This window comes from Cibotium barometz, chromosome 9 (assembly GCF_041138505.1).
Source record: "Cibotium barometz isolate CiBa-2024 chromosome 9, ASM4113850v1, whole genome shotgun sequence".
Taxonomy (NCBI): domain Eukaryota; kingdom Viridiplantae; phylum Streptophyta; class Polypodiopsida; order Cyatheales; family Cibotiaceae; genus Cibotium; species Cibotium barometz.
In genome coordinates, this window is record NC_141054.1 from 29,171,805 (window position 1) to 29,190,005 (window position 18,201).

At 43.2% G+C, this 18,201-nt stretch overlaps 1 protein-coding gene across 2 annotated transcripts in view; it reads left to right on the forward strand.

The window, feature by feature from the left end:
* The window catches only part of LOC147635431 (ARM repeat superfamily protein), a 75,192-nt gene that overhangs the window by 6,463 nt on the left and 50,528 nt on the right, over positions 1 to 18,201 (forward strand). The window contains exons 2-13 of one of the 2 annotated variants that reach the window (XM_086802691.1): positions 2,806 to 2,928; positions 3,143 to 3,300; positions 3,501 to 3,545; positions 3,691 to 3,769; positions 5,575 to 5,648; positions 5,799 to 5,905; positions 6,296 to 6,478; positions 6,615 to 7,001; positions 8,384 to 8,651; positions 8,781 to 8,855; positions 9,180 to 9,514; positions 9,612 to 9,819. In XM_086802691.1, the coding sequence (XP_086658817.1) occupies positions 2,806 to 2,928; positions 3,143 to 3,300; positions 3,501 to 3,545; positions 3,691 to 3,769; positions 5,575 to 5,648; positions 5,799 to 5,905; positions 6,296 to 6,478; positions 6,615 to 7,001; positions 8,384 to 8,651; positions 8,781 to 8,855; positions 9,180 to 9,514; positions 9,612 to 9,819 (2,042 nt within the window). Of the gene's footprint in view, positions 1 to 2,805; positions 2,929 to 3,142; positions 3,301 to 3,500; positions 3,546 to 3,690; positions 3,770 to 4,536; positions 4,676 to 5,574; positions 5,649 to 5,798; positions 5,906 to 6,295; positions 6,479 to 6,614; positions 7,002 to 8,383; positions 8,652 to 8,780; positions 8,856 to 9,179; positions 9,515 to 9,611; positions 9,820 to 18,201 lie in introns of those variants that run through there. The other variant, XM_086802692.1, reaches the window with a different exon arrangement.

The window sequence follows — 18,201 nt, forward strand, 5'->3', positions numbered from 1 at the left end:
TACGTTTAGGACCGTTGGGGGACGTCTTCTTGGGGGCCTTTTTGGGCCATAGTTCAAGGCCTTTGGCCCATAGTCACAAGGACCATAGTGGCCCTCTTGGCCCTCTTTTGCCCCTCTTGCCACTCTAGTCTCTTGCCCCTTTTGCCCCACTTGCCACTTTGTGCCTCAACCTATCCTCACTTTCCTCTTGAGTCTTGGGGGCCCTTATAAGTTATCCTAGGACCTATCCTCACCTCCCCCTTGCCTCAAACGCCAATGCCCATGCCACATGTGTCCCTAATGCCACCTCCTCTTGCATTTAGCCTCTCCTTCTAGCCTTGCCTCTTCAAGACTCTTGCCTCTAGGCTCTCCCTCTTGCCTATCTATATAAGCACAAGCACACACACCTCTTTTCTCACACTTCACCGTCAAGCCTTCAAGCCTTTAATATGACTCAAAAGCTTACCATTTTAGTGTAAATTTGTGCTCATTTTGATGTACTTTCAAAGTAGAATAAGAATAGAGTAGAAAAACTTTTAAAAAAAGTAATTTTTAAGTGCCGTTCTCTCCCCTGTCCCCGTTCCCTACTTATGGCCATTCCCCGTCCTGTTCCCGTCCCCTGTCCCTTGTGACTATGTCTAGAAGAAAGAACCCCAGGCATCTTTGGTCTGGAAAATCCATGATCCTAGAGACTGGTTTGAATCCCTCTCGATATAACGCAAAGTAGCCATTACATCTCCCCTTTGTGATGGGAGCTTGTTGTTGAAGGACATCCTGGATCTGCAGCATGGTGGAGGGATGAGGGCTTTGTCATCTGGGACATCTGGCTCTTAGAAGGGATTTTGCATGTTCAGTATTGACACCCCGTGTATGTGGGACCAGAGGGTCACATGTCTGTTTAGGTCGTCGTGGAAGTGGCACATCCGGCTCTAGGGATTGCACATGCTTTGTAGTGACACCCCGTGTACGTGGGGCCAGAGGGTTAGGTATCCGTTTAGGTCGTCGTGGACGTGGCTAGTCCTGCTGCTGCTTCTGTTGGGCCACATTAATTGGTGGCTGTTACCCAAAGAAATTTGTGATGGATGTAACATGCGGAAGCTCTGGGTAGTCTTCTTTTAGCCCTAAGCACTGCATAGGAACACTTGATGCAAGATCTAATCAACATAGACAGAGGATAGAGAGAGAGAAGTGCTGTAATTTCAGTATGTACATATAGTACAAAAAGGTTCATCTTTTTGTGGCCTTTGGCCTTCACGAAAAGGAACATAACACCTACGTTATGACCTAACTCCATAGGGAGTAAGATGATCTACAATGATCTCTACCTAGACTTATATAGGCTTTGGAACACACAATGACTTGGCTGACTGCTGGTCGGCCAGGTCCTTTGGACAAATAATACCAAAAAAGCTGCCGACCACCAGTAAGGCTCTCCACACCTGGCCGACCTCATACCTGTCTACTTGGATCTGTTCCGGTGCTTGACAAGACCCTAATCATGCCAAAAAACTGTGTTTATCTGCTGCCCAAATCAGGGATTAGCCTGGGACAAAACAATGGAGGTTTGGGAGCCGCATCGACGACTCTGTCTCTTGAAGTAATGCCTAAGTGTGAGCTCTCTGTAACTATGAAGCTCCAGCAAATACATGCCGAAACATCCCCGTCCTTATACCGGATGACTTGTGAGCGGGGGCCGAATCCATCCTGGAAGTGACTATGAAATCTCCCTCGGATCTCATAGTAAGGTGGGCTTTGAAACAACTAGTGCTCTTTGTCCTCCACCTCACCATTGGTGCATACTCTGCATATACATGCATCTTGTTGTGGAGAGAGAGAGAAATGAAATGAAATGTTATATTAACGTCTTCAAAAGGCCATAATGACCTATGAGACCAAAAGTTACATCATGGTGGATCTGATACAATGTCTGGATAAAAAAACCCAGAAAATGAAAAATAAAGATGATACTACTGGCACCTAGAAAATGAAACTGGAACTGGAAGGTACACTATGGAGGTACCTCCATCTCATAATATGTGCCGCATCGGACACTGGCGGATCTCCTCAATATCCTCTGTGGTCAGCACCCTGACTGGGTGTCTCGCATGCCTCGCAAGAATAATCCGAATCTGCCGCTGCAACCTCCGTCTATGCTGGGATGCCCTCCTCCGTGGTCGTGGGCGTCTGGACCACCCAAGCTCAATCGCACGATCAATCAGTGTACCCCTGGAGAGAGAGAGAGAGAGAGAGAGAGAGAGATGTATGCCTTATATTTCGGTTAGGTTAATAATTGTCTCTTTTTATTGTACAGAGTAATTTTCCCCCGTTTCCTCATGATATTTAATATGAAATCATGTGTTTTCCCCTTGTCATCTCCTTTAACAAGAATCGGGGTTCTTAATTTCTGTATGTATGTACATACGGGCATGTGTATATACATAGATGGTACATATGGGCATGTATATATACATAGATGGTACATACTTACATTCATACGTGTATGTATACATACATACATGCGTGTATATATACATAGATACATACTTACATTCATGCATGTATGTATTTACGGCTCATAAATCATGCCTTTCTGTATTTCTAGGGTCAGGCATGCATATATACATAGATGATACATACTTACATTCATGCGTGTATGTCTATATACATAGATACATACTTACATTCATGCATGTATGTATGTACTTACATGCATGCATATATTAATAGATACATACTCACATTCATGCATGTATATATTTACGGCTCATAAATTATGCCTTTTTGTATGAGGGTTTTATAATTTATATTTGTTGTGTTTCTTTGCAGTTCAAGAGTTTTTCGCAAAGGATCGAAGAAGTCGACTTGGATGTCTTCAGAAGCTTAGCTCCTGTGAAATTGGAGCCAACTGGAGGAACCTCATTTTTCCATGAGTCACTGGTTGCTTGGAGGGTAAATACTTCTGTCTTTAAAGTTCCATGAACTAGAGCAGCGTCAGAAGGCTAAGGCAACCTTCACAAGCAATCTGTATGGACTTAATTTCCCAGAAGGCTTGTGATGCTTGTACACATACATATGCATACACACATACACATGTATGTGTTAGTATTACAAATGGGGCCTTCACATTTAGTTTTCACACAATTCCATGCTCATCTCATGGCAGGAGCTCAATAGTGCCGCGGAGTTTACATCAATATATGAAGTGCTTTTGCCAATTGTGCAAACGCTGCCGCAGTTGATACTGCACAAAGAATTGATAATGGATACCTTACTTTCTCACTTGAACTACAGTGCAATTCATTCCTTGGAGCCCATACTAAGGTAGTAGAAAATCTCATCGATTAGAGAACATAAGTAGGAGTAATTTGTCCAATTGTAAAATGAGCATAGGGAGCTCACAAGACATTGTATAAAGGTGAGATTTCTCACATAATAATGGAGGATTTTCTCATTTCCATACCTATGTTATGATGTGCTAGTCGCTCACTAACTCAGTGTTTTTGGTGTTCTCTTGTTCCCAGCCTGATTGCTATTCTGTCTCGAGACCTAAGATCCGACTTTCTGCAGTAAGCCTTCACGTACTCTATTCAGTTGATATTTTTTTATTATGAGGAGAGGCAAAATGGCTTTAAAACCATGCATTACAAGCAAAGTCAAGAGGATTTATGATTAGTTATTGCCCAAGGTCTAAGACTCTGTTTTTTAAATCAGCTTTATACCTCAGTTCATAGGAGCTTGTGTGGACTTGTTTCAATCAGGAGGTGATCATGAACCTGATATTATTGAGCAGGTAATGTTTTTGTGTTTCCACTATTCTACTTTGATCATGCTATAATGTTAATGTCTACCAAGAGCACGTACAGGTTAGTTTGGGAGAGCTACAGGCCATTTGTGAGTGCTATTTGATAAAGGGACAAGTACAGACATGTAGAAATGCACTAGGGTAGAAGTTGGTGCATATTGTGCTGGCAGATTTCAGCAAGGGACAAGAATACACAGGTCGAGAACAAAGTGACCAAAATGGACGACAGTGGCAAGGTTTGGGGAAGCTTTGGAGGCTGTGTCCAGCCTGTGGGCAGCCCAGAACCAGCTTACTTCCCAGTTTAATATCTTGAATGCAGAGTGAGGTAACTGTTTCTAGAGAGTTTGGCCTCATACTTTCACACTCTTACCTGGCAAGGGGGTTGTAGAGTACGTGTGCCTATGTGCAAGTGTTAACAGAGAGATATACACTTTTACCTGGCAAGGGGGTTGTAGAGTACGTGTGCCTATGTGCAAGTGTTAACAGAGAGATATACACTCTTACCTGGCAAGGGGGTTGTAGAGTACGTGTGCCTATGTGCAAGTGTTAACAGAGAGATATAGAGCAGCAGAAACAGATATATATATATATATATATAGCAACAGAAAAGAAACACAAGCACAAACACAAGAAACCCTGAACCTTATGTATTATGTACCATGAAAGGTTTTCAAGTACAAAAATGATACTGAAAATGTGATCTCTGATTGCAGCCCAACACTGCTGTTAGATGCCAGTGCTCAGCTCAATGCCTTCCTGCATATCACTTTCCAGCCCTCCAATCAGCCCTCCCTCTGATGGTTGCTCCTGATTGTGTGCTCGGGAAAATGTGAGATGAACAAATGAGGATCCAACCCTCATTTTTATAGGAAAAACATGCCAAGTCGGATTCAGGTTGGCCAGCTGTTTTAATGTTACCTTCCAAATGCTTTAGTATTGTGCCCAAAAGGTGTCCCATGCTTTAGTATTTGTGCCCAAAGCGTGTCCCGTTAATGGGTGCCTTACCTGGAAAGTTATGGGCATCCATAGGCCTGCCAAATCAGCCCCAAACCTGGCTGTCCAAAGACAACCCGCAAAAGTTGTCCATTGCCTACTTGTAGGTGTGTCACATTCTTCCTCACTAGCGTCCATACAAAGTGTCCTAATAATAAATGAAAAAACCAATCCAGTGTCATCCAAGATGCCAATTGTCCTGAGCAGTGCACAAGCACCTTGCATCTGCTCACGAGGCTATCATTCTGTCCTTGCCTTGTTAACAACAAAAAGTGTAAAGACAAGCTGCCAACTACTCTTGTAACCAAACATCTCTAGATCAAGCACTGACCTCCATTGAGCATCCTTGTGTACCGCATGTCGAGAATGCTCCTGAGAAGTACTAGGCAATTCTCCATTGCCATGTACCTTTCTGCACCAACTCCAATGCACTCCGGTGTGGAAGAAATTAAAACCAGAAACAACACGCCTTAGAAGTGCTGCACCAAACCGGTATCCACCAGAACGGCTCGGAATCTATGCTCAGCCCAACATCTCCTTGCCTGCTGTGCACCGATGGTTGGTCCTCCCTCTTGGTGGACTGTGGAACAAATACACTTTGTGATACACCAAAGAAAAAACGACGGCCATCATCTTTATAGCATCCAAGAAATATGTTTGTTGTGAAGACACACCAACTGGTGTTGGTAAAGAAATCTTTTCTATCAAAGTGCATCATCATTGGTTCAAAAACATGCATGGGTTTTTTAATCACTTTGCTAGATGACATTGGTAATTGTTGTTTGCTTCAACCATTGCAGGTTTTTACATCATTATCTTATATTTTCAAGTACATGCAAAAGCTTCTTTGTAAGAGCATCATCTCTGTCTTGAAGTGAGTCAAAATAGAGATAAGACCTTTTCTTTTTTGTTTGTTTTTAGAAGCTTTGCATATCGAGGTGTATATCTATGTAATTGTCATCTTGTGTTTTATATATTGTTGATTTTTAATCTGCCAAATTCTTTCTCTCTTTTTATTATAAAGGGCAACAAAACGGCTGCGATACTATCGACGACCTCATATCCATGATTTTGCAGCTGAAGCTGTATCCTATTTATTAAGAAACACTTCCCTTGAACAACTTGTTAAAGGTATGCACATCATTTACATACTGTCACGGTGGGCTGGCAGTCGGGGTGGACCACTGCGGGTCCAAAGCCACCAGAGTGGCCTGCCCTGCTTTACATGCTCAGTTGTGAATGTGCCGAGAACAGAAGCACCACCTCTAAGGGATTGGGACAGGGCTATTCCAGTCCTGCGGGTGTGGTAACCTCTAGGTGCCCGTGACATCAGCGAGTGTGCAATGGTCTGCCCATTCCTGCTGGCCCTCCCTTCCCTTCTCCTCTCTTTCCATGCTGTGATTGGCTGTGCAGGGGCACAAATGACTATCCCAGTGCCCATTCCCTTCCTCTGTTTTGTACCTTTATCTTTCCTTTTTTGAATACATTTGTGGACAAGCTTGGATGCAATTGTATATGCAGGCATACGAAGATTGTTTACTGAGGTAGTTTCCAAACCATCAAAGGAGAATATCAACAGCTGCAGCTCCTTATTGTGGCACACATTGAAAGGTCCTGGTGCCACACTGCATTCTCGAGCCGAACCTGTTTTGCGGCTACTCTTGGACAACTCAACATTTAGAAGTGCGAGGAAGAAAGATCCAGGTAATTTTCTTCAAGTCATGATGGTATTGTGTACTATAATTTCCTCAACAGGCCATGAAAGATGCTGTGTTTATTCACCTTTTTGAGTGCTTCTGTGGGACCGCAAGGATGTGTACGTCATGCATGTGTTCTGTAGATGGTGCAGGCGGCCAAGTCATTGTTGAGGTTCTTTCAGAGACTTTTCATCGTCTCTGTGAAGAGCTGGATCGGAAGAAACTATCACTACTATGGGTCTGTTTGCTGGATGAACTTAACTCTCTTCTGGACCTAGAAGACAGCTCTCCTCTCAGTTATAAGCATCTGTCATGCAGTGTGCTTGACCATGACATTGCGAGGAGTGAGGCACCTAAAACTATTGAAAATGAAGATAATGACAGTGTTAGTGACAAGGTTTTAGAAGGAATGGATGGTTTGAAGAAGGGAGAAGGTGCTCAACTGGAAGAGGACAAGAAGTTGATTATGGCAAATCTACTTTCTTTACTCAATGCTTTACTTGAATTCAGAAAGGGCATTCAAGTCTATGGTGATTCACTTATCTTCAATTATGTCTGCAAACTGCCTTCATGTGCTATTTTACCTTTTTATTCTGTGTGTATGGTCAGACTATTTGGAAGTTGGCAGGGAGTAAAAAAATAAACACAAAGCTACGTGCATGGCTACCTTCCCACCTTACTATTGCATACAGACATATCATATACATACATATACACACATACACATACGTACATACATACATACACTTACCACATATATACACATACACATATGTACATACATACATACACTTACCACACATATACATAATTACATACACATATAGACATATACACACACAGATTTATACCTACTTACATAAGACACATATAGATGCGCGCGCGCGTGCACACACACACACACACACACACACACACACACACACACACACACACACACAGCTAGGCAGCCAGCTACCTGTTACATACACAGCTACCTACCTACCTGCCTACCTATTACGTACATACGTACGTACTTGCCTACCTATTACGTACGTACGTAGGTACGTACATACATACATACATACATACATACATGCATGCATGCATGTATGTATGCATGTATGCATACATATATGCATACATGCATGTATGTATGTGCATGCATACATACATACATACATACACATATATATGTATGCATACATATATATATATATATATATATATATATATATATATATATATATATATATATATATATGTATGTATGTATGTATGTATGTATGTATGTATGTATGTATGTACTATGTATGTATGTATATGTACGTACGTACGTACATACATACATGCATGTATGTATGCCTACATACATACATACATACATACATACACATATATATGTATGCATACATATATAGATGTATGTATGTATGCATACATGCATACATACATACATACACATTTATATGCATACATCCATGCACATGCAGGTGCGTGTGTGCACACACACACACATTCATTTACTCAACAAGAATGTTCTATGCAGGCTTACGTAGACACATATAGACACACGCACAGCTATTGGGCCTACCTGCCTACATCTCTCTCTTTCACACACACACACAGCTGTTTGCCTACCTCTCTCTCTCTCTCTCTCACACACACACACACACACACACACACACACAGCTAGCTAGCTACATGTTACATACACAAGTACCTACCTACTTGCCTGCCTATTATATTCATACATAAATTTATACATGCATACATACCTACATATGCACATATATGCATACATCCATCCACACGCATGCCCGTGTGTGTGCAGGTGCATGCGGACACACACACACGCTCGCGTGCATGCACACACACACACACACACACATACACACATTCATTTATTCAACAAGAATATTTATGCATGCAGATTTCGAGCCGCTTTTTCATCTTTCCCACAGGCTTTTGCAATCATATTTTTTGGCACTTGGGGAAGAAACAGATCCCTCTCAAGTCTCTCTGGGATCTGCAGCACCTGCAAAAGCTGCTATAAATCAGATATATTTTCAAATTTTGAGATTCATACTAGCTCTTGTAAAGAGTCATTCTGAAGTCACGGGAGCAAGCATTGGACCAAGTGCCATTGTGTCCCATGCTCGCATGTGGACGCTACTTTGGAACTGCTCAGATTATTCAAGGTAACTTGATGTAACAGCAGTGCTCTTGAGTTATGACAAGTTTTGAGTGTAGCTGCTTATTCTAAGGCCGTGTTAGACCCCGGCTCGAAAAACAAGTGTGGCTACTTACAAAAGGTTCATTGTTTACAGCTTGCTTTATTTTGTACGAGGGTTGTTGGAGCAAGATAATGTTATCATCCAACCTTTCTTGCCTTATTTACTCAGGTTTGAGTACTGCATCTTAAGGCGCAGATGTTTTTTCATTTACACACACACATGCATGAACAAGCAACTGCACCAACATCCTTGATCCAGCACACCCATTCACCTTTGCACCCTTAATATTCAGCTGCTAAAATCTGTTCCCTGGGAGTAACACATGCATGCATACACCAGTGACCAAACGCCCACGGGTGATGGCACACACAAGGTGTGTGCATGGACACACCCCCTCACCCCAACATCTTTGATGCAACACTACCCCTGCACTCCCAATGCATTCTGTTTCTAAAATCTGTTCCCTGGTGGAACACCTTGTGTTGTCATCAGGACTTTTGATGGATTCATTTATACACACTCAGTGGACATTCTACCTTTGATGATGGATATGTTTGAAAAGATAGGAACAACAGCGCAGAGCCTATTTTTCCAAGAGTCGCAGTTCCAGAGACTTGTCTCCTTTGTGGTCTCCACAATCGAAGATGCTACAAAGAGGCTGAATGGAGAGCTCGCTGACAGTACAAGCATTGTTGAGCCAACTGAACCTGCTTCCATTTGGGCGGCATTGAACTGCTATCCACATCTAGTTCAGTCTCAAAAGTGTGACAAGTTTCTAGCTTGGAACTATGTTCTTGCCCTGGATCATTGGCTGTCAACAGATAAAGGTGCGCTGACTTACTGCATGATTCCTTCCTTTGCCAAGCTTGTAGTTTACATTGAATCTGTGCATTGAAGACCGTAACACTGCATATTGTTTTGCAGCTTCAAGTGAATCCATGGAAGAGGATACCAGAAAGCTGTGGGAATTCATTCTGGCAGCAGCACTGTCATCTGAGCTGAAAGTTCTGCCTCAGTTGGCAGAGTTCAATCTGTCATCACGAGCTAGCGACTTCTTAAAGCTAGTACTGTGCTATAGGGATTCACCACATGTGCTGAAAGTCGTGGTTGATTTTCTTGACCTTTGCTTCAGGTATGGATCTTGTCCCCTATTGGCCTCTTTCTTAGATCGTTTCTTTGCAGAAAGCATAACCAAAAGGTGCCCTGCATAGTATGTGGTATAGATGCGTTTGTATCCAGAGAGTACATGCACTTTTTTCGGCCTGCCCTGTGGGGGGCTAGGGTGCTTTTTCTCTTTTTTCCTCAGGTTGACAAGATGTTTGACTTTTGTCAATGTTGTCAGTAGTTTAAATGCAGGGCAATATATAAAGGGTCTGTGTGTGCGTGTGTGTCTCTTTTTCATTTTAATTGCAGGCAGTTGGAAGTTGTGGGGTCATTTAATAAGTGTTTCACAGGGAGGGGTTGGGGAGTGTTAAAGTGTCGAGGGTCTTGATTTCCTCAGCAAAGTGACCATGCTTCCAAAGTTCTTATATGGAGGACTGCACAGAAGGCATCTGTATAGTCAGCACCAGCATGTATAGATTGATGACGGGCAACAGTAAGAGTGTTATTTATAGGCTCCCATAGTGAGTGAGGGTGTGCTTAAACATCTATATGAATTTGGCAATTTTGAGTGTTTTTCCCTGTTTTGACACACAGGTAGTCTTGCAAAAGGTCCCTATAGGCAGGCATTAGTGGTTTGGGATGCCAGGGCTAATGGGCATGGACTTGTGGGATGGAACTTTAGCCCTTGGCTCAAGGGAGGTTTGCATCCGCAAACCTACGGTCATAGTTGCAAGCATTCATTGCATTCATGCATTCGCATTCGAGTTTGCCAAGTTTGCTAAAGAATGCTTCAAACCTTGGTGTTGATGTGTTTGTGACATTTACTAGATGGCCAATTCCCAAAAGAAAACCATCTCTGTGGACTAACATGTCAAATTTGGGGCTTTTCTCGGAGAGTTTCAAATTTCAAAAATATCAATAGACACTCTACATGAAGGTTGTACGCTTTAGGCTATAGTGGACTATGGTTGTGGGATACATCACACACCTTAAAGCTTCTTCACAATGTTGAAAGGTGAATGGCGATTGTACTCCCTTGAGTGCGATTCCCAACGTTCAGCAACGTTTTAATTTGGTACGTGTTGATGAGCCATGCCACCCAATGTTCAGTATTTACACGCTACCCAAGAAAAACCTAAAACATGGCCGGCCACCCAAATTGTTAAGTTGCAAAAAAAGTCAAGTTTGCAAGGTGTTGCAAACGTGAGAATGTAGCAAACGTTTGCTAACCTATGCAAACGAGAATGTTTGCAACTATGCCTACGGTTGGGTGGTGAGCTTGCATGCACCCCTTTTATTTGGTTTCTCTAATCTTGTTTATGGCTGTGTATTAGGTGATCCTTGGGAGGAGTCCCTCATAGTTGGTATCACAGCTAACCTAATCGCAGAGGTGGGAAAAAAGCCAGGTTTGCCGATGAGGTGATAGCTCGAGTGGTGAAGGTGTTTGCCTAGGACCAAGAGGTCTTGGGTTCAAAACCCCCCTTGGTGCTTTCTAGGTGGCATCGCGTATGAGCAGATAATTAAGCGCCTACGCGCGGTAGAAAATTAGTAACTACGGGAGGATCTTGGGCCTAAGGCCAGTTGGGGGGAAAAAAAGCAAGGTTTGCGTGTTGTTTGTGTTTTTCGGACTGCAAAATCACCCTTCAAACGTAATGGAGCATCTTCCATTACAAAGGACAAAAATATTATCCTTCCAATCTACGTGGACATATAAGAATAGATATCAGTAACCGAGACACACGCCTGTCCCATATTTGTCCATGTCCGGCCCCTAGGTTCGCATAATACATGTGATCACTTGGTTGTGTCTTCACTCCCAGCTTCTACGCAAGCTTAGCATTAACGAAGTTGTGCATGCTACCAGGGTCAAAAAGGATGTGCATAGTCTCCCTAACACCGATCCATACATATGTATCAAGTTGTTAGGACCGAAGGCTGCCATGCTGAAAGCACATTCCATGATGCAAGCACTCTTACCTAAAACATAGTATCCACGGAAGAAATTTGAGGGTTACTTGACGCTTCAGTCAAATGAGTTGCCTTGGTCTTGGTCTTTCAAACAACTTGGCTTCAAATGGCCCAAGAGAAACACCTGCCCTCCCTAATTTATGGAGGATTTGCTGATGCTTCTGATCCTCCTTCGGATTGGGTTCCACCCAAAGATTGGGTTTGGTTCTGTGGAGCCTACACTCATTATCAGCATGCCGACCAGCATTAAAGATGCACATATATATATACATATGTGTGTGTGTGTGTGTGTGTGTGCCTTGGAAATTGGGCAAAATCATGTGCATTTCTCAATGTTGGACTTAGCGTTGGACTTTGCATAGCGTTTCCCTGTAAACCAATTCTAGCCAGGAGTTTTCAGCAAGGCACATGGCTGTAGTTGATGGTTATTACCAGTGGCTCACATGGATACAAAAAGTCGCCACGAGGGACCAAGGTCACTGCGAAACGCGTTTCACTTCCCCTGAAACGCGAAATGCGAAATGTTGGTGAAACGTTTCATGCATGGAGTGAAACGTAGAACGTTTCAGGGCGGGCATTTTTCCCCAAAAAGAGACTTCTACTAAGTACGAGAAAAACATACAAAAATCATAGCTATAAGCCCGTCTTCGCAACATTCAGAAATGGGTATTCGATTCGATGCCCAAATTTCAGAAATGGGCATTCAATTCGATGCCCAAATTTGGGGGTTTTGTCCAATTTGGGACAAAATCCCCTAATTGGTTGCCCAATTTGAGCAAATCTCAATTTGGATCCCCAAATTGGTTGCCCAAATCTTCCACCAATTTAGGGGTTTGGACAAAATAAATTCAGGTTTAATTCCGGTTTGGGCAAAACCCCCATATTGGTTGCCCAATTCTTCCACCAATTTGAGGGTTATGATTGATTGATTATTGAACTTGGTGTGTATACTTTCGGCTCTTTTGGCACCATGCCCAACCTTAGATTTTATGTATATAATCGTTTCGGTCCATCGTTTCACTGGCCACCTCTCGGTGGTGAAATGTTTCATTCCAAAATGAATCGTTTCAGCAAAGTTTCGTTTCAGCAGTGAAACGTTTCTTGGTGACCTTGCCAGGGACATCAGCAAAATCGCCATGCGTATCGCAAGTAGACATCTTTTTGACTACAATCCAAAGAGGGGTTACACGAATAGGCATTGCCATGTCTAGAAAGGCACCATCGGCAAGGCTACAATAGGGAAAATCGTCACGAGAGTGGGCATCAAGCGTATGAAGATTGCTCCAAAGATTTCAAGGCTCTATTGTAGAGAATGGCTAAGAAGTAGGCTCCTTAAGAGGATTCGTCACAGCCACCATCGAAAGAGTTGGCCACAACAACAGAGGTGAATCTACTCAGCTTGCACCACATGAGGACACGTCAGTGGATGCGTCTTCACCACAAGAGGTCATGCAAGAAGTCGAGGTTTCATCAAAGATAGCTTTGGAAGACAATGTTTTCTTCCTTGTGTTGTAGGGTGTATTATCTGGAGTATGCTCCACAAGGAGGTGTCCTTATGGAGGACCAAGCATTTGTGCCTAGCAGGCATGGAAATGTTGGTATGAGAGTTCGGAGAAGTTATGGGTTTTTCGTTTAATTCCTTCATCGGTAGGCATATGTGGGGCTTTTGGTTAAGCTAAGAATGGTGGTCGATATTCGGAGTTTCACAGGTGGAGTTTAGATTGAGAATGTTCTCTACAGGAGACAATTTTGCTAGATCTTGGATAGGAGGATATTCTATAGTTGGAGCAACAGTTCGAGGAGGCGGCTTCTCCAGAACTAGAGGATGAGTGTGAAGGAGATGCATGTGTGTGCTTCATTTCTCGGGTTGAGCACACAGCCATGGTGCTTCATTGCATCAGACCACCACAAGCTCGAACAGAAGAAGTTACCAACCAAGTCTCTAAGGGGGAGTCTTCACAGTTAATGTTTGCATTAGGTGGAGAATCTTTGGCCTCAATGGCGGTTGCTTGAGTTTATGGGCTTGCACAAGAGTACTCTTCTCACCTGCTGTTTGCATTGGGTGTAGTATCTTCGGTGTTTGATGTCATTGAAGCACCATAGGAGTACATATTACCAGATTTGTGTTCACCTTGGGAGGATATACCAGTGGGTGTCTTTAGAGAGCATAGTTTTTTTGGAGACTGTACTGACAACAATTAGAGCTTTTCCTTTGGTGTGTCGCCGATTGCACTACTTGGACTATGTTCCACATAGGGAGATGGTGGTCTACACATACATGTGCCGAACAATAATGATGGATATAGAATTGATGTAACTCATATGAGGAGTGTTCTTGAATTTGCTTTCTTACTTCAAGGTGCATTAGAGCTCAAGCATGCAGGTATTGTGATCCATCTGAGTCGATGCATTGTGGCTGGAGTGTGGATACTGGAGTTTTGTTAGGCCCTTCTTTGGAGTGTTCTTCTCGTGGGATACTGGAGGATACTCGACGGGGTGCAATGTCTCATCATGTATGGTTGGACAAGCAGAAAGTGTTGGATTAGACGAGAGTTGGTCATCTTGAGGTTATTTTGCAGGTCTTTTTGCTGACCCGGCGAGGACCGAACGTGAGCCTTTGCATTGGACGCAAAGTGGTCTCATAGTGTTCGGGACCTTGGGTACCTTGGATGAGCTTGCTAGTCTTTTGCCTCCGGGAAGTTCATGTGTGAACAATGCTGATCACGTGCACTTTTTACCCTGTGTTGGCAGGGTTTTTTTTCCCCGTGAGAGCACACCCTTAGTATGTTAGCCACGTTAGCCCTAATGCTAGGGCTACTAGTAAGTTGTACTCTAATCACTCATAATCTAATTGAGTACTTCCAGCTTTCGCATCGTCTCTTTCAGTGTTTGAGCTCGTGTGCGTGTTTTGTTTGTGAGTCTGTGCAACGCATCTCCTTTCACATCCAACATTGGTATCAGAGTGTCGTTGTCTTGAAGACAGTGCCTAGGGTTTAGAGTTTGGCTTCACAGCCAATAGCGCTTCACCACTAATCATTGTGGGGTCATTAAGCTGCACCACTATACATCTCGGGTAAGGAGCTGCCTTTTCTTGAGCTCTAGGGTTTTGTCCCCTTTTTTGTATTTTTTGGTGTATCTAATTTGCATCGCTGTTCGTCGAGTTTGTGCTCTCACTCAGTTCTGAGATCTAGGATTTTTTGCCTTCTTTTGTACATTGGCGTGATTTTTGTTAATACTACCGTACATTCGAGGCTCACCAGCTCTTCACTAAGCTTACATCAGAGTTTTTCAGCTAGTTCTACTATTGCTGCTATTGTTCAGTCATTCAGCTTTCTTTTGACATTGGACTTCTGCGTCTATTAGCTCCTTAGCATGAGCATTTGACCTTTGCATGAGTTTATTTTGCTTATTCAGCTCATTTAGCTTCGTCGGTTAGTTTTGCCTAGTTTGTAGCTCAGCCCTTCGCTTTCCGCATTTAGTGTCTTGCTTTCAGTCTTCAGCATTCAGTGCTTGGCTCTCTGCCTTCAGCACGTGGCTTTCGGCTTTTAGCTTTCAGCACTTTTCTCTACGTCTTCAGTGTTTGGCTCTCTAGCTTCAGAAGTCCGTTTTGTATCTTTGGCTTCTTACATTCAGCAGTAAGTAAACACTTGAATTTCGGATTCAGCAGCAGTTGGCCAGGTTTAATTTCTTGGCCGGGTTTACTTTCGGCGAAGTCAGCATTCTGCGCTTGGTTTTTTGCTTTCAGCAAAGTCAGCATTCAGCGCTCGGCTTTTTGTCAGCAGTCGGCTTCGCATTTGGCATTCTGCCTATGGTCTTTGGCGATTCGGCATATGATTGTAGATTTCGCGTTACTTGCTTTCGACTGCAGATTCCAATGTGCAGAATCTGCATCAGCTACTTCCGCATGCCGTCTCTGACCTATTGACTCTGACTTGCAGATACCGCCCTGCTGATTTTGCGTCAGGCTCAGCCTTCGACATTGCGAATTCCGACGTGTTGATCAGCTTCTGTCTCATTGATTCCACATCAGCTTCCGTCTTGTTGATTCCAAGTTAGTATATATATATATATATATATATATATATATATATATATATATATATATATTGATGAGGTTATCCCGGATAGTTCTTTCATCTCTACGGTTCTCAATGGCCTGTCTGAATCATATCAGGGATTTGCTACCACACTCTGCCTCCTGATAAAGAGGAGTACAGATTTGTATACTTTTGATGAGTTGGTGGCTCTTTTGTTACAGGAAGAGCAGTCTCGTTCCAATAGGAACCATATGCTTGCTTTCGATCAGGCCTTTGTTGCCTCCCATCATGGGAAAGGTCAATTTGGGACTCCATTCGTGCTAAGCCTAAGGGCGAAGCACAAGCCTAGTCAGATACCCCTAAGCCCAAAACGGAGCGAACTGAGAAGAAGAAGAGATGCAATTAACTTGGAAACCTAGTCATGTTCTAGAGGACTGCCGGAAGCGGAAGGAGTGTGAGAAGCAGCAACAGTAGCAAGGACTTGGTGCCACTACAAGTGACAATGTAGAGGAAGCAAATTTTGCACATGATGGCTATGCACTGACAGTAACATGTAGTGATCTGCTTGCCTTTTGTCTGTCCTTGTCGGATGCTGATTGGTACTTTGATTCCGGTGCCACTAAGCACATTACTTCATGCAAGAAGCTGTTTACTACCTTGAGATGCTATGTTAGGTGGAACAGTTTTGTGTGCTAACAATGCATCCTATGCCATCAAAGGCATTGGCAATGTGGAATTGTCTTCATGTTCCGAGGATTCTTATACTCTTGTTGACACCTTGTATGTACCTGGAATCTGCAAGAATCTCATTTCGGTCTCGGCACTTCAAAGCTGGCTTGAAGATCCAGTTTTCTAATCATTGTTGTTCCATTCATGACAGAATTGATTCTGATATGCGCTTCTCTTGTCTGGTACATTGCGCAATGGCCTGTACAGGCTTGAGTTTTGACATGTATGATAGGAGTCCTAATCCTCATGCAGATGCTTTGATTGTTTCCTTGCCACAAATCCAACATGACACTGAGCTTTGGCATGCTTGGTTTGGTCACTTGAATTTTCCATGTCTTCTGCGGTTTCAATGTCAAGCTATGGTTCATGAGTTGCCGTGTATGCAGCTCGCCCACAAGCATGTATGCGAGGGATGTATACTGGGAAAGATGCATTGTTAGTTCTTTCCGAAAGATGGCACTGTGCGTGCTACTTACCCATTGTAGCTAGTGCACAGTGATCTCTGTGGTCCTATGCGGGCTCCCTCTTTCGGCGGACATTTGTACTTCATGACTTTCATTGATGACTACACACGCTTCTGCTGGGTGTATGGTCTGAAGATCAAGTTGGATGCCTTTTCAACTTTCCGTGAGTTTCTTTCTTGTGTTTCGAACTCTTGCAATCATAAGCTGCTAACATTGTGTACTGACCGAAGGGGGAATATTTGTCAAATGAGTTTACTGCTTTTTTGTTGTCCCGTGGCATTTCTCATCAGTGCAGTACTCCTTATACACCATAGCAGAATGGTGTGGTTGAACGCCGGAATCGGACACTTGTGGAAATGGCCAAATGTATGCTCAAAAGCAAGGATCTGCCTTCTAGATTTTGGCTAATTATGTATTGAACCGCATGCCTTGAAATCTGTGATAGCTTATGATGCTTGGAATGTTAGAATTCCAGTCATTATTCATATGCGCGTTTTCGGCTGGCTAGCTTATGTGCATGTACTAGCTCAACACAGACATAAGCTTGAAGCAAAGGCTTTGAAATGTATATTTGTGGTGTATAACAGTGAGAGGAAAGGATATCGGCTGTATGTTCTGTCCAGTCGGAAGCTGATTTATATGTGGTCTTTGATGAATATGCATCTCAACCTATGCTTTCTTGTCGGCTACAACCATCGATTGATGCTTCGAATGTATTTGATACATCGATGCCTTTGTTTGGTACTGGTGCTGACTCATCTAAGCCTGCCTTGGCTTTGACTTAGCCTACTGCTATTGCCACCCATCCGCAGATTCAACAGTTCAATAATATTCCTATTGCTTCGGATCAGCAACCCTTTAATCCGGACACCTTGGGTGATGCATTTTTTGAAGAGGATGCAACTATTCGTGATTCTCAGAGGATTCCTTGATGGCTCCAGGCTACCTTGTGTGATAGCAAGCCGCTTGCTCCTTTGCCAGGACGACACGAGCTGCCTCTAGACATGCATCTCATTTTGTAGACATAGCCCTTGTCGCTACCGCACTGAATGAGGAATCGCTTTCTCACTTCAATGCATTGGAGGATGACAATTGGGTTTCAGCCATGCGTTCGGAGTTGGACTCCATTGCCCAAAAATGATACATGGGAGTTGTGTGATCTGCCTGCTGCCGGCAAGCGTGCTATAAGCACCAAGTGGGTGTTTATGCTGA